The sequence below is a fragment of the Molothrus ater genome, chromosome 21 (genome assembly GCF_012460135.2).
Source record: "Molothrus ater isolate BHLD 08-10-18 breed brown headed cowbird chromosome 21, BPBGC_Mater_1.1, whole genome shotgun sequence".
In the NCBI taxonomy this organism is placed as follows: Eukaryota; Metazoa; Chordata; class Aves; order Passeriformes; family Icteridae; genus Molothrus; species Molothrus ater.
Genome location: NC_050498.2, coordinates 9,953,645 through 9,975,723, shown reverse-complemented (window position 1 = coordinate 9,975,723; position 22,079 = coordinate 9,953,645). Strand labels below are relative to the sequence as shown.

At 54.2% G+C, this 22,079-nt stretch overlaps 1 protein-coding gene and 1 long non-coding RNA gene across 2 annotated transcripts; one reads left to right on the top strand and one right to left on the bottom strand.

Moving 5' to 3' along the window:
• Window positions 1-654: 654 nt before the first annotated feature.
• On the bottom strand, window positions 655-5,924 carry LHX1 (LIM homeobox 1). The gene is made up of 5 exons (XM_036394901.2): window positions 5,755-5,924; window positions 4,247-4,473; window positions 3,638-3,915; window positions 2,812-2,977; window positions 655-2,534 (listed from the first exon to the last, which is right to left on the bottom strand). The coding sequence occupies exons 1-5, from the start codon at window positions 5,922-5,924 to the stop codon at window positions 2,155-2,157; spliced, it is 1,221 nt and encodes a 406-aa protein (XP_036250794.1). The 3' UTR covers window positions 655-2,154.
• A 1,231-nt stretch (window positions 5,925-7,155) lies between these two features.
• Window positions 7,156-10,259, top strand: LOC129046905 (uncharacterized). Its single transcript, XR_008508753.1, has 2 exons — window positions 7,156-7,240; window positions 8,511-10,259. It is a non-coding gene; the product is annotated as an uncharacterized LOC129046905 (long non-coding RNA).
• The last annotated feature ends 11,820 nt before the right edge of the window (window positions 10,260-22,079 follow it).

Genomic DNA, 22,079 nt, shown 5'->3' with positions numbered 1-22,079 from the left:
ATTTTGCAAGGCTCCAGGATTTTTTTGTTTCATTTTTTATCCAAGAGAATGAGGCTGCATCGAGGGCAAAGCAAAATATTCTCCCCCAGTGCCCTTCAGAGAACTTCAGAACGAGCAAACGCCGCCAAAGCATTGACTCTGCCTCAGCTCTAAGAAAAAAGGATTCAAATTACTGTCAGGACATTGAGGCTATGCTGTGTCCAAACTGCCCAATTAGGAGAAAAAAACCCCAAAATTACCTTCAGAGAATTAACTAAAAGTGGATCAATTGCAAACCGTATCTTTGCAAGCGTTTTACATTTTCAACACATTTTTGTTTATGCATAAAATCAGCATTTCGAACGTCTCTCTTAGCAAAGAGCACGAATAACTGAAGATATTGAATAATTGGATTCTTTCTGAATTTTAAAATTTAAAATGCCGTGGAACAGGGTATTTGGACTTCAACAACTGAGGCTGGAGATGGAAAGAAAGGCTGGAGCTGCCTCTGGCCGCTGTCTGCATCGACACCAGGGCTTAGAGTTCCACCAGAGCCAAAGAGCTGCCCAGGATTAGCAGCAGAGTGGAGCATTCCTCCTCAGGGCTATTTTACTCAGGAGAATCAATTTCCAAAAATTGCTTAAAACATCAAATGAAACACAAGTTATCTAAACATCAGATTTTCTAATTTTATTAAAAACGCACAAATTTTATCCAACATGTTTTCTTTCATACAGTGAATGGTCTAATATGCACTGGAGGTCACACAAGCTTAGGTTCATTAGAACAATAAAAGACATATGAGAAATTTAATATATAAAGAAAAAAGTAGCAGCTGTTGACTGCATATTTGACCATAAAATTTAAATATTTTGGACTTTTATTTTAAAGACACAAAAATAAAACCTGTGTGGGTCTATATAAGTCATATTAACAATTCCATGAATGTTCAACAGGACTAAAAATTAGCAAAGATGTTTGTTTGTCTTTTTTTTTTTTTTCTTTTTAACCTTGTAACACTTTTTAAACACCTTCTCGGGTTGCTGGTGCAAAGCACCTTACAGTATTTGTGCTATATATTTACTTTATTTGGCAACTGTCTGGGTTTTGTGGGTTTCTTTTTTCTTTGCCTTCTGTAAACAACACCTTTTACAAACTAGCACAGTGAACCACAAGCCCTGCAATCTGTTAGAACATCTACAGAAAAGAAAATGAACTATTTTGGTTGGCTGCTCAAAATCTTTTGCTTTTGAACAAGAGGTTTTTCTAAAACAGGATTTATTAGTAAAACATTGAGCTCCTGAATTTAACATTAGACGTAAACAGTTGACTGTTTTTAGTTCAATAGAGTCTTTTTGTTTAGCTTTTCTCTCTCTGTGAAGGTAGAATACTTTTTGTTTGTTTGTTTGTTTTTTCAAGTCATTTTCGTTAGAGGTCTGGGTGGTGACCTTTGCTATGATGAGGAGGTTTTGTACGTGTAGCTTTGTGAAGGTAGAAGAGTTGGTGCTGAGGGCTTAACATTTAGTATTTGCTATTTTTGAAAAAAAAAACAAACAAAAACCAAACAAAAACCAAACCAAAACAACCGAAACAAAACAGAAAAGAAAACAAGAAAGGAAAAAGGAAAAGTTGTCCCACCTGATCGTCAGCAGGCTGAAATGGCTGAAGCTAAAAAGAGTTTCTTGTTGTCGAACTTTCTGAGAGACAAAAATGAACAAACAGATTCATAATGCCAGAACCATCCTTAACCAGGAACGCTATAGAGAGTTCTTGAAGCTTTTTTTTCCCCTTTTCTTTGACCTCTCCTTCATTCAATTATTTTTTAATTTTTTTTTTTTTTTTAACGAGAAGTTTCTAAGGATTGTGGCTCTTAGGATGACATCCAACAGGGTAATCAAACTTAGCCATCCTACGGAATGGCAGCACTTTTACTGTACAGCTTCCCCAGTTTCTTTGTCAATGGTACAAAAAAGTCCCCTTGCTTGTTTGATACAACCATAACATGGAGATTGTCCTGGTCTAGAGCAAAGCTTGCCTTGGAGCGATGGGATTCAGTTCGTTCCCAAGGTAAAATTGTCTTAGGGCGGGAGAGATGTTATATGAATTCATTTCTGTACACCATAACAATAAGCAGACTAGATGATCATCACTTACTTAGACCCAGTTTGTTTAAAGCTACCACACAGCCGCTTCGTTCATCTCTGGAGGGTGGGACAAGTGATTGCTGTAGTTAGCACCACCGTTGACGGATATCGACGAAAATGGGGGGCTGGGGCCAAAAACTTCTGCGGACATGGAGTGCAAGGACCCGGGCAGGTTGGGTTCGGGGCTGGGCGAGTCTCCCGGGGGGTGCGACATGATGTCAGTGAAGCGCTGAGCCTCACTCGAGGGGTGATGTCCGGGCAGGGGGTGGTCCATGGCCCCCAGCGGGGTCCCTGACGGCCCCGAGGAGGGCACGAACGGGAGATCCACGGGGGTCTGCGCTTGAGACGAAGGCGGTCCTTGCGGGAAGAAATCGTAATTGCTTCCAGGGCCGTAATACTCGCTCTGGTAATCTGGCGGACAAAGAGAGAGAGAGGGACGGTAACAGGCGGGCAGGTACCCGAGCGGGGACGGCGCGGCCGGGGGGGGCTCGGGGTGTCACCCACGAACCCGAGGGGAAACGAGTGACCGAGCTGGCCGGGCTCCCCCTTCCCGCCGAGCAGCGGGGCCACCGACACAAAGCGGCGCTCCCGAAAGCACCGGGGGAACAGCGGGAGAGCGCCGGGATCGCGCCGGCAGCGCGGCCAGAGGCCGGCACGGAGAGAGGCAGCGCGGGGCAGCGGTACCCACCTCCGTAGAAGGAGAAGGGCCCGTTGGGGATGAGCTCGCCGGGCTCCAGCCGGTCCACGAGCGGCCGCATCCTGCGCGGGCTGCGGAAGAACGCGTGTCGCCGGGCGCCCAGCGCGCTCAGCTGCTTCATCCGCCGCTCCTTGGAGCGCCGGTTCTGGAACCACACCTGGCAGGGCGGCGGGAGAGGCGCCGGTCACGGGAGCCGCGGGTCCCGCTCCCGGGAGCCCGAGAGGGATCGCGCTCTCCCTTCCCCTCCATCCCCATCTCCATCCCCATGCCCATCCCGGGGCTGCGCTTTTCCCTTTCCCGGTCTGTGCCCGGTGCGCACCGAGCCGCGCTCCAAGCGCGGCCGAACCCACGCGTGACGGCGGCCCCGCTCCCCACCGACTGCAGGTCAAGAATGATTGAGTTAATTCTTATTACCCTGACAAGATTACTGCTAATTACCCTCACACTGAGCCTCTCCAACCTAACCTCGTCTCTAATGGTCCTTTAACCCCCCATTACCCCAGCGCTGCGGGTTTATAAACCTTTTAATAATTCCAGCGCGTTGTCATTCTTATTTACCCATTAACCCCTCACATTTCTGGTTATTAATTTCGATACTGTTTGCAGCTTCTTTAGGATTTCTGCGGGTAAAGCCGCGGCTCCGTCCCCGCCGACCGGGACCGGGAAGCACCGGGAAGCACCGGGACGCCTCGGTAATAACGATTTCAAAGGCCGGCGGGGCTTCCCCGGGCCCCGCAGTGCGGAGGGTGCCGGGCACCGGCCCCTCCTCGCTCCCGCATCCCCCGGAGCCGTGCCCGGTGCCCGGAGGCGGCGGTACCTGGATGACCCGCATGTTGAGGCCGGTCTCCTGTGCCAGCTGCTCCCTGATGTGCCGGGTGGGTTTTGGGGTGGCCGCGAAGGCGGCTTTCAGAGTCTCTAGCTGTTTGGCTTTGATGGTGGTGCGGGGTCCCCGCCGCTTGGCCCCCAGGTTCTGGTCGTCGTTTTCGTTGCTCCCCGTCTCCTTGTCGGACACGTTGGCGCTTTCCGAGTCCTTGGCGTCGTCCTGGGAGGGGTCTTGAGAGTCGGGGGACAGGCTGGGGTCACTGCCGGTGGTGGCTGGGGAGAACAAACCCGGGTCACGCTCAGCCGGGGGGAAACACCGACCGCGAGGGACGGGCCGCGGTAGGACCGGGGGAGAGGGAAAAGGAGGGAAACGAAAAAGGGGAGAAGAAGAAAAATAAAAGGGAGACAAGAAGGAGACGAAAAGAAAGGGAGAGTGAAGGGAGAAGAGAGAGGAGGAAGACAAGGGATAAGAGAGAAAGGAGGAAGAGCAGAAAGGAGAAGACAGAAGAAAGAAGAGAAGGAAGAAGGAGAGGAGCGTCTCATCCCAAGGAGCAGCCGGTGCTGAGCGCATCCCCGCCTTCATCGCCCCCGCCGCGCTCCTCACCTGAATGCAGGCTGTTTTCTTTGGCAGTATTGCTGTTATTTAGGTAATCTTCTTTGCAGACAAACTTGTTCTCGTCTATGATGTAGAGCTCCTCGCCGGTGGAGAGTTGCTTGTTACACATCATACACGTAAAACAGTTCAAGTGGAACACTTTGCTCCGCGCCCTGCGGACCAGGTCGCTGGGGGAGATGCCCTGGGCACAGCCCGCGCACTTGGTCCCGAAACACCTGCGGGGAGAGGCCGGGCCGCGGTCAGCAGCGCCCGGCAACGGGGCCCCGACCGCGGTCTCCACACACCCTGCTCGGCCACGGAAAACGGCATTGAACCAAATACGGCATCCCCGCAGAGCGCTCTCTCTCCCCGATATCGCCGCTTTTCAAAATAAAAATCAAACCCGGCCTGGGCAGCGCTCGGCATCGCCGAACGCCGAGGCTGCGCTGCCCGGGTGTCCCCGCGCCCCCACACCCGCACGAAGGGCGCTCTGACAATCAGCCCGCAGGAATCCCCCTCGTTCTGTCCGTCCGTACCGGCCTCGGTGGCGCTGCGGCCGGAGCGGAGAGCCGGGGGACGGCGGGGCCGGACCCGCACCGCGGCCGGAGGCCTCCCGTGCCCCGCGGGGCTCTGGGAAGCGGGACCGGAGCAGTGCCGGGCCCGTCCCCGTGCCCAGGGAGAAGCGATGGAGCTCGGAGCAGTGCCCGTCCCCGTGCCCAGGGAGAAGCGATGGAGCTCGGAGCAGTGCCCGTCCCCGTGCCCAGGGAGAAGCGGCGGCGGCGCTCGGGGCCGCGTTCCGCCGGGCCGGGCCGGGCGTTGTGCCGCTGTACGGCCTCCCCGGCCCTTGCCCTTATCGCCGGTGTGCGGCGGCGGGGCCCGGCGGGCAGCGGTACCGGCGGCCGCTCCGAGCCGGGATTGATGCCGGCGCCGCAGCGGGCCGGGACGCGCGGGGAGAGCGGCGGCGAGCGAGCGTCGGTCACCGCTTCCCTCTCCATCCATCCATCCATCCATCCATCCATCCATCCATCCATCCATCCATCCATCCATCCATCCATCCATCCATCGGCGGAGGCTCGCTGCCCTCGGGCCGGCCTGGCTCCGGTGCACGGGATGCTCCCGCACCGCGCCTTCCCCGCCGGGCGGCACCGGGAACAACGCCGGGCTCACGGCCCGGTCATCCCCGTTCCGCCGCACCGGGCCCGGGACGGTGCCCGCGCTCCTCCGGCCCGGGCCCGGCCCGCAGCGCCGGTCGATAGTTGGGAGGGAACTTTGGGCAACTCGAGCTCGGCCGGGGGACGCGGAGAGCGGCGGCATCAACGGGCCCGACCCCCGCCCGTCCCCTGCCCGAGATCACCGGGAGAAGCAGCCGCGGTTTGAGATGCTCGCGTGTCACGGGGAGGGAAGAGGCGCTTGTGGGTCCCGCTGACAACGGGGGAAACAACAAAAATAAAGGGAAAAAATGGAGGCGAAAAACGAACGGAGAGGAGCGGTGGGGGCAGGCGGAGGCCGGTACTCACCGAAAGAAGTCGTTTTTGCAGTAAAGCTTGCCTTCTCGCGAAAAGCATTTCTCTGTCAAATTGCATTTACATTCACAGCACTGAACACACTTCACATGCCAAGCCCTGTCCAGTACATTCAACAAAAACCGGTCCAAGATCGGCCTTTTGCAGCCTGCACAGTGAACCATTGTCTTTGGTTAGTTCTGAGGGGGGCAGCGGTTTCCCAGGTATCAAGGAAAAAAAAATAAATAAAAACAATTTTTTTTTTTTTTTAGAAAGACGACAACACCGGCGAAGGTTTGGTTTTGTTTTGTTTTCTTTCTTTCTTTCTTTTTCTTGTTTTTGTGTACGTATCTTTTAAAAGCCTTGGAGAAGTGAAGAAGGATAAAAAGAAAGGGAGGAAGAAGAAAAATCTTCGTTCGAGTGTCCTAGAAGGGGTACACAGGAGAACCCCCCACTGCCCAGCGCTTCGACACAGCCGCAGGATCCCGGCCGCTACCAACCACACGGATAATAATAATAATAATAATAATAATAATAATAATAATAATAATAATAATAATAGTAATAATAATAGTAACAATAAAACAATTACGGCTATAAAATCGGCGCTCAGAAAAATAAAAATTAAAAAAATTAAAAATAAAACCGCCAAAAAGCGAGCGTGATGAGTTTTTCTAAGGTCTGAGGTAGAGCAGTCAGGAGTCAAAGTGCTTTTCCCAATGAGAAATCAAAGGAGGAAAAATATAATAACAACAACAACAACAACAATAATAATAATAAATAACGAGCCGGGACATGGAGAGGCGGTGGCGGTCACACGGGCTGTGGCTGCTGCCGCGGCGACATCGCCCTGCGCGTCCTGACGCGGGGATGGGGACACGCGGGGACGGGGACACGCTCCGCCGCTCCTCGCTCCGCCGCTCGCTCTCCTTCTCTCTCTCTCTCTCTCTCTCTTTTCTCGTTCTCTCTCCCTCGACGTCTCGGCGGCACCGTCGCGCCCAGCTCTGTCCGTCCGTCCGTCTGTCCGTCCGTCCGTCCGTCCTACCTACCCGCGCGCATCGCTACCCGCGGCGGCCGCCCGTGTCCCCGGCGTGGCATGGCCCGGCGGTGGCGGAGCGCAGGGCCCGGGGCGGGCGGGCCGGGCCGGGCGGAGGGCGCGGGGCAGAGGGGCGGCCCCGCCGTCCGGCCGCGCAGGGGCTCTGCATGGTCCCGGCGCCGCCGCCGCCGCAGCCTTATGGACCGCGCGCCCACGTCACCGCCCGCCGCGGCCAATCCGCGCCGCCAACGCCGCCCCCCCGCGCCCGCCGCGCCGCCGCCGGACGGGGCGTCCGCGCCCCTTTATAGAGCCGCCGGGGCGCCACCGCCGCCTCCGCCCGCCGGCCCGCCGAGCGACCGACGCACCGACCGACGCACCGGCCGACACACCGACAGACGCACCGACAGACGCACCGACCGACCGCCCCGCCGACGGCCGGCCCGGCCCGCCGAGCGCGATGCTGCGGTAGGTGTGAGGGGGCACGGACGCGGGCACGGTGCGCACGAGGAGCCGCTCGGTGGGGTCTGGCACCCCCGCGGGGTCACGGAGCCGTTAGAGAGACCCGGTGCCGCCGCCGGCCGGCGGAGCGCCTCGCTGGCACCGGCGACAAACGAGATCCCGCTTGGCCGTGGGTTCCCCGAGGGCGCGGGGTGTCCGCGGGGCGCGGAGTCCAGCAGGAGCCCGGGGCGGGCCGCTTTTCCTGGGCGGAGCGGTGCGGCGGGGCCGGGAGCGCGGCCCGGGACGCTCCGGCGGGGCAGCCCCGGTGGGGAGGGGGCGGCGGGCCCGGGGCCACCCGACCGCCGAGGGCACAGCGGAGGCGCCGCTAACTTCGCCGTGGTTCCGTTACCGGCGCTCGTCCGGGGCCGAGCAGCACCGGCCATCGCCGTGTACCTTTATTTTTTCTCTTTTTTTTTGGTAAATAAACATTAATTCGCTTTTACCTTCCAGGGGCCGGTCGGTACCGGGGCGGTGCGGACGAGGTTTCTCTTCCCTTCGCGCTTTGCTGCCCGTCGGGAGCCGCCGCTCCGGGGAGGCGTCACCGCCTGGCCCCGGCCCCTCCCGGCCCCGGAGCCCGCCCCTCTCCCCGTCCCAGCGGGCTGAGCCCGGGCATGGAAGGGACCGAGCGCGCCCGGGGGTGCTCGCACCACCGAGAGCCGCGGCCGGGCGCGGGCATGGCGGAGGCTCGCCCCGGAGCCCGCAGCATCCCCCGCCTGGACCCACTGCCCTCGCTCTCTTTCACGTCCGTTTTCCTCGTCCTTGAGAGGGGGAAAAAAATTAAAAAAAAAAAAAAAAAAGCGGGAAGGCATAAATTGGAAGACAGAAAGAAAAAGGAAGGCAGCAAACGCGCTCCACGCGGGGCGCAGGATGCAGAGCGTGCCCGGGCCGGGAGAGGCGGTGCCGGGGCTGTCCTGGGCCGAGCCATGGCCTCGGAGCTCCCGCGGGTGTTGAAAAGCCCCGGGCCGGGTCCCGCTGTCACCCTCGGCCCCGTCGGGGCGCGCACCGGGGCTCCCCGCGCAGCTGCCGGGGGTCAGCGGAGCCGGGCCCGCCCCGCCCGGTGCCCGCACATGGGCGCTTCTCATGCCCGGGAAGCGACAGCTGCGGGTGCCGTCAGGGGAGCGCTGCCGCGGCCCCGGTGCCATGTGTCGCTGGGGATGAATGAGGGGAAGGCGGTGAGCATCTCGCGTCCATCAAGCACCAGTTTTTCACAGCGATTTTTTTTTTTCTCCTTTCCCAGGCGTTAGCGAAAGCATCTGGTTCTCCCCCCGCTGCCGGGGGGCTCAGGCCGTGCCCAGCCCCTCCCCGCGGGCTCCGGGGTCCCCTCGCTCCGCTGCGCTTCCCGGGGGCGGGGGGGGGGGCTCTGTCCGCCCGAACCCCCCGAGCCCCGCTCGGGACAGGAGGGGACCGCGGGGTGTCCCCTCCGCCTCACCCCCGGCGGGGATCCCGACCCCGAGCAGGCGTTTGAGAGGCCGAACCGCCCGCGCTTGTCTCCAGCAGATCCGAAAATCAACCCCGGCATCCGCGGGCTGCCCCGGCTCCTGCAACCCCGGCACGCCCGGAGCCCGAGGGGGGAACCCCCGTGTGCCGCCCCCTCGCAGGGCCGGCTGCAGGGCACGGGGCAGTTTTTGGTTTTCACTCCGTTTTGCAATTCGCCCAGGCCCCTTCCCGGGTCGGTGCCCGAGCCCCGCGGGGAGCGGCCGGGATGCTCCAGAGCAACCCCGGCCGGCTCCGGTGCTGGAAAGGAGGGACATTAAGAGAGTAAAAAAGAAAAGAAAGAAAGGAAAGGGAGAAATCGGTAGATGTTTTAAAAAGGGATATTTTTTTTCTTTTGAGGATGGAAATTACAAGAGGAAAAAAAAATTAAAAAAAATAGAGAGTGTAAGTAAAATAGTGACTGGTGAAAGAGACCCAAATAAAGAGAGAGGTAAAAAAAAAGAGTAAAAAAAAAACCCAAACAAAACCGCCAAACAAACCCAAACTCAAATTCATTTTAAATCTAATACCGAAGAAAAAAAACAAGTCCCTTTCAGGCGAGTTTAAATTTGCATTTTATGGGTGTCGTTCCCATCTTTTTAGTTAACCATCACCCTGTTTACCACCCCCTTTCGCCACCGCTGCGCTCAGTAATGGGATTTCTCTCTCCTTTACGGGTGCCGGTGCTGCACAAGCCCCGAGCCCCCACCGCGGTTCCTTGTGGAGCCATCCCCGCATCCCCAGCCGGGCAAAAACTTCCCTCCCACGCACCGGCAGACGCTTTCACCGACATCCATCCCCGACAGCGCTGAGTTTCCCCTCTTTTCCCATTCATTTTAAATTTGATTTTCTTTTTTCCCTCCTTTTGAACCTTTCTCCCGCACCGCGCGCGGGCTCGGGGCCGGGGCCCGGCGGGGTCCCCGACGGGGCGGGGGCGGCCCCGAGCTCCCGTTCCGACCCCTCCGCGCCCGGGGCAGCTCGGGACGGGGCGGGGGCCTCTCCCGGTGTGGGGGTCCCACCTCCCCCCCGTCCCCAGCACCTTCCCCCGCAGAAAGAGCGCCTCCGCCTGATTAAATATATATGCGGTTAATGCTCTGGCCAAATATTGAAGTTAAGATGTAATTAAGCCTTCAGAACATCCCCGCACCATAAACCCCACGGCTGGACGGGATCCATCCCCAGGTTTGTTTTAAAAGAGCTTGGAAAAAAAAAAAAAAAGAAGAGGAAAAAGATCTTTAAATTATGTATTAGAAGGTCCCAGTTTATCCTGCCACACTCGGGTCGATGCTGAGGGTAAACACCACCACACTGTCGCCACCCGGCTCCGCTCGCCTTTCCCTTTCCTTTAATTTTTTTTTCTATTTATTTTCCTTTTCCTTATTTATTTTCCTGCCCCCCAGCCCCCTGATTAGCCCTCCCGGGTTTCTGCCCACGTCGCTAAATGTTGTCGCTTACACTCCGAGCTCATGCATTGTTTATGGGAAATACGGTTAATAAATAATTACAAATCCGAGGAGCGCGGCTCTGCCTCTGACTGACGGGAAAGTGGCCGGGAAGGGCCCGGGGTGGCCGGGAAGGGCCCGGGGCTGTCCCCGAGCCCGGCTGGGAGCGGGGCCGGGGCCGAGCCCGGCTGCGGGACAGCCGAGCGGGATCCTCCACTGGGTGAAGGGCGGATAAAAGGCGAATAAAAGAGAAAAGAAAGAAAAGTGGAGAGGTAGAGGGGGCGAGGGGGGGCTATAAAAAAAGAGGGTGAAGCGAACCCCCGGAGGATGCACCGCTCCCGGCTCATCCATCTTCATTGTCTCCGTGTGTGCAAAAGCAACTCCGGTCTAAGGAAAAGCCACTATCAAAGCCATGGCTTTATTTTATATCCTATAGATCAGGAGGGAGGCAAAGCTTTATTTTCGCCCAGAGACAGATATTTTATTTCTCTCTTACGGTTTTATGTGTGAGAGATGTCAAAAAGGTAAAATAGATTGCTAATGCATAGGCAAAACGAAGCTGTTTTGGCATGCTCTGTGTCAGGAGGGCTCCCGGGGAGCGCGGGCTGGGGATTTAGGGCTGATGGGGGACTCGGGGGGATTCTGCTAAAACATCTCTCTCCATAAATCCGGCCGCATGGTCAGCGCGAGCGGCAGCAGGAGTTTTAAAGGGGAAGAGTTGGAGCGGAGCGGGGCGGGATCCCGGCCCGGTTCGGTTCGGTGCCGCCGGGATCCCGGGGGTGCAGCCGCTCTCCCATCACCGCTGCCGGCGGCACAAAGCGCTCCCGGCTCATCCCGCCCCGCAAGCTCCTCGCCTGATTTCATTGCAATATTTCATTCTCTGTTTTTTCCCCCAAAAACACAAGCACCCATCCCCTGACCATCGGTCCAACTCCCGGAGCTGCGGCTGCTCGGCCTCTGCCTCCCCGACCCCGCAGCGGATCTACACGGACCTTTTCCAAAGTTAAAATATATCTCCCCAAGCTGCAACAATTTTCATACTTTTTGACCTCGGGGATTTACTTAGCACGTTAAGTTCAAGGCTCAGAAGCCCAGGGCTATTACTCATTTAGGCACTCCCACCACCAACACTTTTCACCACATATTTTATCATTTGACTTCCTGGCTTAAATTCATGTTATGGCAAATAATGGATGGTAATACTTTCCCCCTTCCCCATGTTAATTGTCTTGTCTGACAGCCTCCGCATTTGAAGTGATTTAAAGCAAACAAGGGTGCAGCGAGAGCAGGAGAGAGCCCAGCACAAACCCCGGCGGGAGCCCTGCGGCTCCGGCTCTTCTCTCCCCGGTCCTGGGCTGGATCCAGAGCACGGCAAAACCTCCCCCAAAAGCATCGCCCGGCCCTCGCTGGGGTCCGGCGGTGCCGAGGCCGCTTCTCCCCGGTGCCCGCAGCCCCTGGGGGGACTCACCCCTGCCTCGGGCCCCTCTGGCTCTGCTGCCCAGGAGATTCCTTCCTTGGCGTGGCTGAAACGGGGAATAACACCGGAGTGCTATTTGCAAATTAAAAAACAACAACAACAAAAAAGCAAGGTGTACTTGATTAGGAAATTAATTATTTCAGTACCCCCAGGATTATATTGTTTTTCTAAGTTCTGTGGGCCTGTGTAATTTACCAATTTCACAGTGGCTGAACTTCCCAGGGAGTGAGAGTCAATCTCCCCTCTCTGAACGCGGGCGGATCCCGCGGCTCCTCGGCAGGGCCGGAGGGAAGGGGGAGCCCGGAGCTCTCCCTCTGCTCCTGCCGCTGACCTGCTGCGTGACCCGGGCCGGATTCCTCGTTTCAGCTCTTTCTGAGAGTGGGCAGAGCCTCCCTTCCCACCAGGATCAGCTCCTGCTGCTGAGAACGGAGCACACCCAGCGCCCAGCCCTGGCACTGCCCTCCGTGCCCGTCAGGAAGGAGGGCTGCTGCATCACACTCCTCCTCAACAACTGCAGAAGAGCATTCTCCACACGGAGGGGTTTTTGTCATCAGCACAATGTCAACCTTTGGTGCTGACATCACTGTCACGCAGAACGTTTGGGAAAAATAACTGAAATGCCAACAGACAGGACTGTGCCAGAAAAATGCAGATGCAGGGGCAGAGCTGGGCTCAGCATCACCTGGGCCAGGTACCTCAGGTACCTCACCTGCCCCAGGCCCCCCTCCCAGGGGACACTGAATGCTCCTGGCTGTGTTTGTGCCTGCCAGCTCAGTCCTGACTAATCTGCTATCTATAGATTCTGTCATTTGGTACAGTGCTAGATCATGCCCTATTTATATGATTTTCTATTTTAAAGGATCCGAGAGGCCGTGGAGGCTCTGCCCTTCCTTCTCCCCACAACACCCCAGACCAGGCAGCTGGGTCAGTGCAGTGGAGCCCAGCAGGGCCCCTGGCTCTGGGTGCCTCCACAGGCACATTCAGAGCTGCTGTTTCCTTCCCCTCATCCCTGAGTGATGCTCCAGGCCTGGCTGACTGCACACAGCTCCTCTCAACGCCACGGTGGGGATGTGGCACACACAGCCACCATCCCACCCTCCCTAGGTGCATCAGTATGCTGTGCTCAGGATGAAAAAACCCAAATCATTCTGGTCTAAAAAGTGAAATTTCCCTAGTTCCAGCTCATTTTTCCAGGGGTTGAGCTCCATCCCCACGGGGATCCTGCTGTCCCACGCTGTGCCCCAGGGGAGTCCCCACACAGGACAGAGTCACACGCTGGCACTACCAAGGGCCAACCCTCCCCACTCAGAATCACTTTAAAAAACAAACACCATTGTAAAAAATCTATCCTTGGCATGTTTGTGGCTCTTCACAGAATGTCACCAAATTCCGGGCCCCAGGAGCTCCATGCCAGCCCAGCCCCAGGGTGCTCCGCTCCTCTCTCCAGAACACCAACCCCAAACCGGCATCACCATGAAGGCACTGGAGATTTTCCCATGCAAACACTTAAGCCTTGTTTCCCCAAACCCTGGTGAACAGATTCACCAAGTGCCTTCCTCCTGCCTGTGCAATGTCACCATTTCCTTTGAGAACAAGCAGGAGCTGGGATGTCTGTGCTGGTGATGTCCCCACACGTGAGAACAGAAACTTCAGGCTCAGAAAGTGTGAGTCTGCAGAATTCCCTTCCAATGGGGCTTTTCCAGTCGTGGAAATAAAATCTACATGGCTGTAATTAGTCAATATTTGTAAAGCCTGTAAGGTTGCAGAAGGAATGGCTGAGAGAAACTGGTGTGGTTATGAGATAAATGCATTAATAACAGCAGCAGTGGCTGCTGAGGAGCCTGCTTCTAATGATGTACAATTTATTTCCTTAAGGGTGTGCTAATAAACAAAACTGCTTTTTAGAATCTGCTGTATTTATTCCACATACGCCCTCAGATCAAATAAGTTTCTCTCCCCACAGCCTCATCTTCCTGCTCTGCCTCTCTGCAATCCCTCATTAACTCCTGCTGTGCCAAGAGCAGGGACACACAGCCCTGATCCTGACATCCTTCTGGGACATCCCAAAGGGCCCCCTGACCTCAGGGACGGGGCTTTGTCCTCATGCCAGCCTGGCTTTGTGGGAGTCCCTGATGGGTCCCCGAGCCATGGATCACCTGCACACTCCCTGACTGAGCCAAACCCACCCCAAGGTCATTTCCTGCTACCAGCTCTCTCTAAAAACCCACCCCAAGGTCATTCCCTGCTACCAGCTCTCCTCAAAAACCCACCCCAAGGTCATTCCCTGCTACCAGCTCTCCCTAAAAACCCACCCCAAGGTCATTCCCTGCCATCACTTCTCCTGTAAAGGCAGAGCAGCAGCTCCAGAGCTCAGGAAGGGAGGAGTTTCTGCCCCTGTGGCTCTGCCAGCAGCTCTGTGCCCAAGATGGGGCGCACAGGAGCAGCTCCATCCCTGCTCTCCCCCACACAACCAACGAGGTGCCCACTCAAACAAACCCTTCCTGCAGGAGAGGAAAGGCAGGAGCGCCAATAAAACACCCAGACCCTGCCTTGGGCACCCCAGGGCTGTGCCAGTGCTTGGTGCCCATCTGGACACAAATTGTCCCCACACCTGTGGAACCAGGCTGCTGCTTACGAGCTGAAATAATCCATGAGTGCTCAGAATTTAGGGGAAAAGAGGAGGAAAAATGTTTGGAAATAGAGTAGTTTTATAATTCTAGAATTAACAGAAAATGCCCTTTTCCTCCCCCTGTGAGGCCCAGCTGATGCCAGGGAAGGGGGCGAGGCTGTGCCAGGCAGCTGCTCCCAGAGCCCAGACCCAGGGCAGGAAAGGGGGAAGCCACTTATTGCTTGAAAATTCCCATTTTTCTTATTCCTGTGAGAATCAGGAAATCCACATTACCACTGGAACTGGGAAATGCACCTTTGGAGGGGAGTGCTCAGTGTGGGCTCTGCCCAGGTGAAGGAGTCCCTGGGCAGGGAAGAAATTCCAAGATAAAGAAAAAAATTACCTACAGCAGGAAGCCACATGAAAACATGCTCATCTTTCACTGCCCTGATACGTTGCTGCTTTTTTTGTGCATTTAAAAAAAAAAAAATCAATGAAACTCCTGAGTTAATATGAAAACAAAAAAATTACAGTTAAAACAGCTCTGAAATGGTCATACAACCAAATATATGCATTAGATGTTAAACCTTCTATCAGAGAGCTCAGCTGGAAGTTTTTTGTTGTTTTTTTTTCATAAATCTGCAAAATATAATTAAATTGGTGATGGTTAAAAAAAAAAAAAAAAAAAAAAAAAGCCTGGTCCAAACCCTTATAAGGATATTTCAGCCATGCTGAGGTTCCTTTTCCATAAATGTTAAGCAGACATCTGTAAACATAATTGGAATTTACTGCACACGTGAATAACTGCATATCAATGAGCCTGGGCTTGGGGTTTGGGGAGGGCTGCAGGTGCCCCCCCTTGCTGATGAGGCTCTGGCACATCCCAGCTCAATTCCAAATGTCAATTCTCTACATTTTAATTTTTTTTTACAATAATTTTTTTCCCTGGCTGTTGCCTTGTTACATTTATCATGAGGCCTCTGTAGATGAGCCATCCTGCGGAATTCTGAGCGTCCCCAGGTTTGTTTACCAGGCTGATAGTTATTCTTTTGGAAAATGCAGAGTGCTATTGTCAGGCATTGCTTAATATTAATGACAGAGATCTGGGCATCGCGAGAGAGCTGAATGAGCACAACTTCATTTCACCATTCCTCATTTCTTTTCCACACTTTTTTTTCTCCCTCCCTTTCCTTTTCTTTGCTTTCTCCTTTGTTATGGGAAATACCTTGCAAGCCACGGAGCCCTCTGGCCCTAAATCCTGCAGTCAGCGGCCAGATCCCTGGTTTTGGAATCAGTGGGAAATCATCCAGTTCCTGAGGAAATTCAGGACCAAACCTTTCAGCACTCACTGAACTCCATGCCCAGGGAAATTCTCCTTCAACCTGTGCCCAGGTGAAGGTGCCTCTCCCCCTCATGTCCTTCTCCATCCTCCTGTCCAGGGAAATGTTGGGAACCCCACAGCAGGGAGGGCAGCCCCATTTTGGGGGGGTTTAGTGAAAAAGGGCTGTGCCCATTCCCAGCCAGCCCCCAGCTGAAACCAGCTCAGCCTTGGGAATTTACAGGGGCAAATCCACCCAGGCCCAGCACCCTGCAGCAAACACGGGGAGCAGGATTCCATAATTCCCACTATTCCAATATTCCCACTATTCCAACATTCCCACTATTCCAATATTCCCACTCTTCCAATATTCCCAGCTCAGGGTGTTCTGTGAGCTGGAACCCACCAGAACTTTGGGGCTGGGGAAGGACCAAAGGCCCAGCAGAGAGGGGCAAATCCAGGAGAAAAACCCATCCCACCCTGGATAACCCCTGGGATGGGGCTGCAATCCCGGATTTCCTGAATTCCAGGGAAGGACCAAAGGCCCAGCAGAGAGGGGCAAATCCAGGAGAAAAACCCATCCCACCCCACCCTGGATAACCCCTGGGATGGGGCTGCAATCCCGGATTTCCTGAATTCCGGGGGAAGCTGCCCACAGCTGTGCCAGGCTCCGGGAGCCAGGGAGGTGCGTGGGGGGCTCAGGGGGTGTCACACAGGACAGGGTGTCCCTGAGCACGGCCCTGTGTGCTGCAGAATGCTCCAACCTCGTATCGGGCATTTTACAAGTCAAAATTACCAACTAAGAGTTTTCTTCCCTCCCCACCCCAGGCCGTTCCAATTTCTGCCAAGTGCAGCTGTTTGATTTTAGTGGCAAAGAGATTTTCTCTCTCTCTCTCTCGTCCTCAAGTTGTTTTCACTTAAAAAAATAATAAAAAACAGAAGTCCTGGAGAAGCAGACAGAATAATAAGCAGACTCACTATTTAGTCACAGAATGACCTGAAATTTCTCCAAGGAAATGTATTTGCCACTGAAAAATACTGGAAAAATCTGTGTGAAGGTTTTTCCTTGACATTTTACTGGTTTAGAGGAAGCAGGAGAGCAATCTTTCCCCATCACTTTCATAGCTTGTTGTTTTTCCTTCCCTCTTTTTACTCATCCCCAAGTGTTTCCTCCAGGATGGGAATTGTAAGGAAAAAATGAGCAAGGAAATGGGACCCATTGGGATGTGGGGCTGAACCAGAACCCCAAAGCTGAGCCTGCCCCTTGCTTTTGTTTGGGTTTTTCGCTCCTTGCTGCCAACCCAGCCTTGTGCCAAGGCTCTGTCACATCCAAATCCACAGAATTATCTATTACAATACTTCAATATTTATGCCACAGATTTCTCCTGAACTGCTTTGTAAACCATGGCAGAAATAATGGCCTTCCCACTGAGAACCACAATCGACCAACAGGAAGGCAGGACTGTCATTTCAAATAGATATTAAGAAGTCCTTAAGTGAACATTCTGCTTAAATTAGGAGATGGGCCATGATTCAGACAATAAGGCCTCACCAAAGAGAATTTCCCCAGCAAACCAGCCCAGGCTGCAGAGGAGGCTCCAGGGGTGCAAGGGAGCAATCCTGACCTCCCAAGGCTGCCAGGAAATTTCATTTTTCACCATTTTTGTTGTCAGGACTTCACCAAGGGCCTTGCCCTGTCGAGGGCCAGGGGGCTGCAGCCCAGTCCCAGTCCCACAGAGCTCACCCAGCTTTTCCCAGCTCAGTTCTCCCCCTGGATCATGGCATTCCAGTATTTATGAAGCCTCTTTTCAATAATTATCACGCTGTTACATTGGTGAGTTTCTTGACAAGTTATTAAATCATAATTTCTAATTTAAATGCCAGCTTTTGGCGTGCATGCCTGCTCAGGATAAGCTCATTTTCATTTTTATTAAACATCACCTATTAAACACAAGGAGAATTTTCTTAGGAATAACAGAAAACACCACAGGTGCCTTATTTCCCAGCTCATGTTGTGATGGTTTCAAATGATTCCCCAAACACAGAACCACAACAGGGCAGCTGTTCTGTGCTTAGGTGGGGCTGGGGGCTGCAGGGACATTTCTGGGGGGCTGCTTGGCACCTTCCCTTGGGTTTCAATCCCTGACAAAGCCCAGCCCCAGGCTCTGCCTCCTCCCTGGAGCATGCCCAGCTCCCAAACCAGAGAGCCCCAGAAGAAACCTTGGCAGCAACCCAAGGGCAGCTCAGGATGTCTGGGTGAGACCCCAGTGCCCACAGCTCTCACCTTTCAGGGATATCCTGGAGGCTCCTGACGTGGCAGCCACGTCCCAGGGCTGCCTCATTCTTGGCTTTCCAAGCAGATGGTCAATTAATTATGCTCGTTTGGTGCTGATGGTGCCTGGCCCTGGGCTCAGTGTCCCACCTGTGTCCCCCGTGCTGCAGGGATGGCTGGAGTGGCACTGCCAGCTCTGCCCCGGCCAGGGCTGCCCTCCCCAGCCCCTGCAGCCCCACAGAGCCTGCACCAAACCCATGGGATGTGCCACAAACCCTGCAAAAAGGGGCCCAGGCAGCTGCTTGCATCTGAAAACACAAAATCACAGCAAAAGAACAATGCAGAGCAAGAGCCCTGCGTGAGAGGACACCCAGGGCACCCCTGGGGATGCAGCTCCCAGCTTGGCCCCTCCCTCTGGGATGGATTTTGTGCTAAAACCCTGCCATGCTTTGGGAGCGATGGGAAAAGGAATTCCCCATTTCCCCCCAATGATTTCCAGCTCCAGACTGCACACTGCCCGTGATCAGACTGATTAGTGAAATAAATCATCCTTACCTGGAGATAATCCATTTACGCTTTTTAATTAAACACAATTATGACAATTTGTTCTGCCTCCTGCCAGGCTGCCTGTGCAATCAGGGCCCAGGGCAGGAAACTCGGGTGGATGCGTTTCCCTCCAGGCCACAAACCCCAGCAGAGCAGCCCTGGAAGGGCCCCTTTGGGTGGTGGAGCTGGAGATTGCCCAGGGAACAGCAACAAGGGGAGGTGTGGAGCTGGTTGGATCCTGGGGGACCTGTGGGCTCCCCCTGTGCCACAGCTGCACTGCAGCATCTCTGCACCCTCAGTTTTGGGGCGCACACCCCCCTGCCCAGTGCAAGGTGCACACACAGCTGGGACTGTTCCCAAAGCAGCTCCAGGTCCTTGTCCCGGCCCCACGGGACACAAACCCACAGCCCTTTACCCTGCCAAGGCTTTTATCCAGATCAACCTTCCTCCAACTCGCTGCCCCCAGAGCGAGAGACAAAGTGAGCCCTAATGAGAGAGCTTAAATAGATGTTAGGGACCCTGCAGGTATTTAGGAGCCCTGTGCAGCCCCTCTCCCCTCCCCTGCTCAAGTTCAACTGCCAGCCAGTACAGCAGGCTCTGCTGTTTGTTTTGGGTTCAATGGCATCTCATTTACACGTGTTAATTGCAACTAATTGGCACTAATTGGATGAACAGGAAACCCTCTGGGAGCACTCATACCTTTAATTTGTAGTAAATATCATTAATTAACATATGCTAATTAGAGCCAATTAACATTGATTAAGGGTTGCCAGCTACTTGGAAAGTACAACTATCCACGTTGTACTAAGTCAGCACAAAATATGACGCAGGTTTTAGGGAGAGCCCAGGAGGCAGCACCTGGCAGCTCCCCTGGCAGCCACCCCAGTGCCACCCACCCCAGCCCTGGGCAGCCAGGACAGGAGAGGCAGCCTGGAGCTGGTCAAAAATCACTTTGTGATGTGGTTCAGTGGGCAGCTGGGGTTTGTCACAGGCTGGACTTGCTGATCTTGGAGGTCTTCCTCCAACCATGAGGATTCTGTGGTTCTGTGAAGCCAGAATGGGTTGGCAGCCTGGGCCAGGAGCGAAGCTCCGAGCTCAGCAGAGTGCAGCACCCATGGCAAGGGCAGCTCAGCCAGCCCAGAGCCAGCAGTGCCCCAGGTGGCCCTGCAGATCCCCTGGGACACCAGTGGCACTGCCAGACCCCCAGGAAGGGCTGCTGGGCAGGGAGAGCACGGGGCCCTTCCCTCTCAGGCCACTCTCTGCCGATTTCCCAGCAAACAAAGGCAGCACAGTCCCTGCTGATGGCACTTCCCAAAGAGCCTTTGGCACCCGGGGGCCACCGCTGGGCTGCCAGGACAGCCCCCAGCTCCCTCATCCAGGGAAAAGGGAAATGTGGGATTTGGCTGCTCCGACAGCCAGAGCAGAGACCTGGGGATGTCCCCACAGCCCTGGGGTGATCACAGGAGGCTGAAGTTCAAACACCTCTTGTTCTCCCAAACCTTTTGCACTGAAGTTGTCACCGAGCTGTTTCATCTGCTGGTTACCATTTCATCATCTGATAAACAACACTTATCAGTGGTGTGGAAGGATGGAGGAGGGCAGGGTTTAATCCCAGCCAGCACCTGGCAGGAGCTGTGCTCTGGGCTGACACTGGCTCTGATTCCCAATTTACAGGTTTTAAAAGGATTAGCTTCCAAACTGGGGAAAACAGAGGCCGTGCTTGAGACACCACAGGGAGAAGATGTGCTGTGAATTCCCTGGATTTTGCTGTTTGTCTCAAACAGGGTTTGCTGGCACCACGAGGTGCTGGTGGAAGGGATTGTGTGGGGCTGTGTCCTTGTGCTGTCCATTCCCTGCTCCTGCAAACCTCCCCTGCACAGGGTGGGGACACACAATTAGCTCTGCCCCTAATTGCAAACCCACCCCTTAATTTAAAACACAATTGAAATTTACAATTAAAACACAGGGTTTGAGACCCCTTTCCGGTATTTTCACTATTTATATCTGCCCAAGAGAGGGTAGAGGATGGAAAGGGATGGGGAAAGATGCTGCAGCCCAAATCCCATTCTTTTGGGATGCCCCAGAAGAGTCCAACACCACTCCAGCAGCTGCAGAGCTTTGGGGCCAGGCTCAGGACCCAAAAGCCTCCCTTTGTCCCCAAAGGCCACCCCAGCACAAAGCCATGGCAGGCACAGGAGGATTTGTGGCTCTGCTTTTTCCACTACTCCAAGAGCTGTAAATTTTCCAGGACGGACAGAGAGGGGAAGTGTTGATGGAGCTGCATCCCCTCACCTTTTCTGGAATTCAGGAATGTTAAAATCCCTCTCCCCAGGCTGGACATGGAGCAGGACCAGCACAGACCCCCTTGGGGAAAAAGCAGGATTGAGTGTCTAAAAATGAGCTGTGAAATTTCTGACAATGGCAATTGGGGTTAGGGGGACATCTGAGAACATGAAAGTGTATTTTTCATGATTTTAATAAAAGGGGAGCATCACTGAGACATTTAAAGAGGAATCAGAAAGGTGATAGGCTAAAAATGTCAATAAAATACACACACTCACACACTTATATATATAATTTTACATATTTATATCTATGGACACACAACTGCCCCTCCATGAGGATGTGCTCAATAACCCATCCCAGCTCCCCCTCTAATCACAGTGATCCCACGACCCAGGACTCCTGACCAGGGCTTTAAATCTGAGTTTACAGTATTTAGGAAGTGCTGTCAATAATGTTTACAGTGAAATAATTACTGAAGTGATTTTAATTTATTTTCATTCATGATAATCTTGTCAAGCAATTCATTAAACCCAAATAAGGGACATGACATTGTTTGGTGGTTACACCCCAGTAAGCAAACAAGAGGAATAATCCCATTTCCAGCCAGGGAGGACCTGGGACCCTGCTGCTGCTCCAGGTGTGTCCTGCAAGGGCTGGGTGGTTTTGGGGTGCTGTCACCCGCTGCTCCCCACCACCCCATCCCTCCTCACCAGGCTCTGCTCAGCCAGGTAACCCCCAGGGCACCAAAAGGTCTTTTTTCCCTTGGGACTGCCCAAAATGTCACAAACTTCCCTCAAACACCCCCCAGATGTGACCTCAGCTCTGGCTCACTGTGGCTTCTGACCCCTTACCAGGTGGGAGGTGATCAGAACAGGGTGTGAGAAATTCAGGAACATTTGACAATAACCCCGAGTGGGGATTCCTCGGTGAAAAGAAACAACTTGAGGAAATGACTTAAACGCTTGCAAATTCAACATCTCTGGTTTTGTTTTATGACAGCCTCAGCATCCCTGTGCCCATAGAGCCCCTTCAGCAAACATTATGCACGGATTTATTCTGGATGGCTCCTCTTTCCTGGGGATTGCAGTGATATATGGTGCTCCTCCATCAGCTGAGCACTAAAGTATATTGTTCTGACCCTTCCACTCCCTCCATTTGCCTAAGACTCCAGCCACTTGATATTTTTCCAGTTCTGACATTTCAAACATGCAATGCCATATGTATTGCCACTTCCAGGTAATTATCACGTAAAATTAGGCTGGTCTTGTACATGAAACTAGCAATTAGCCAAGGATTGAAGGTCAAAGAGATCTCATTTATAGAGTCTCTAACAAAATGTTAAGTGTAAATGTGTGTCAGATGGTCCAGGATGCCGGATTATATG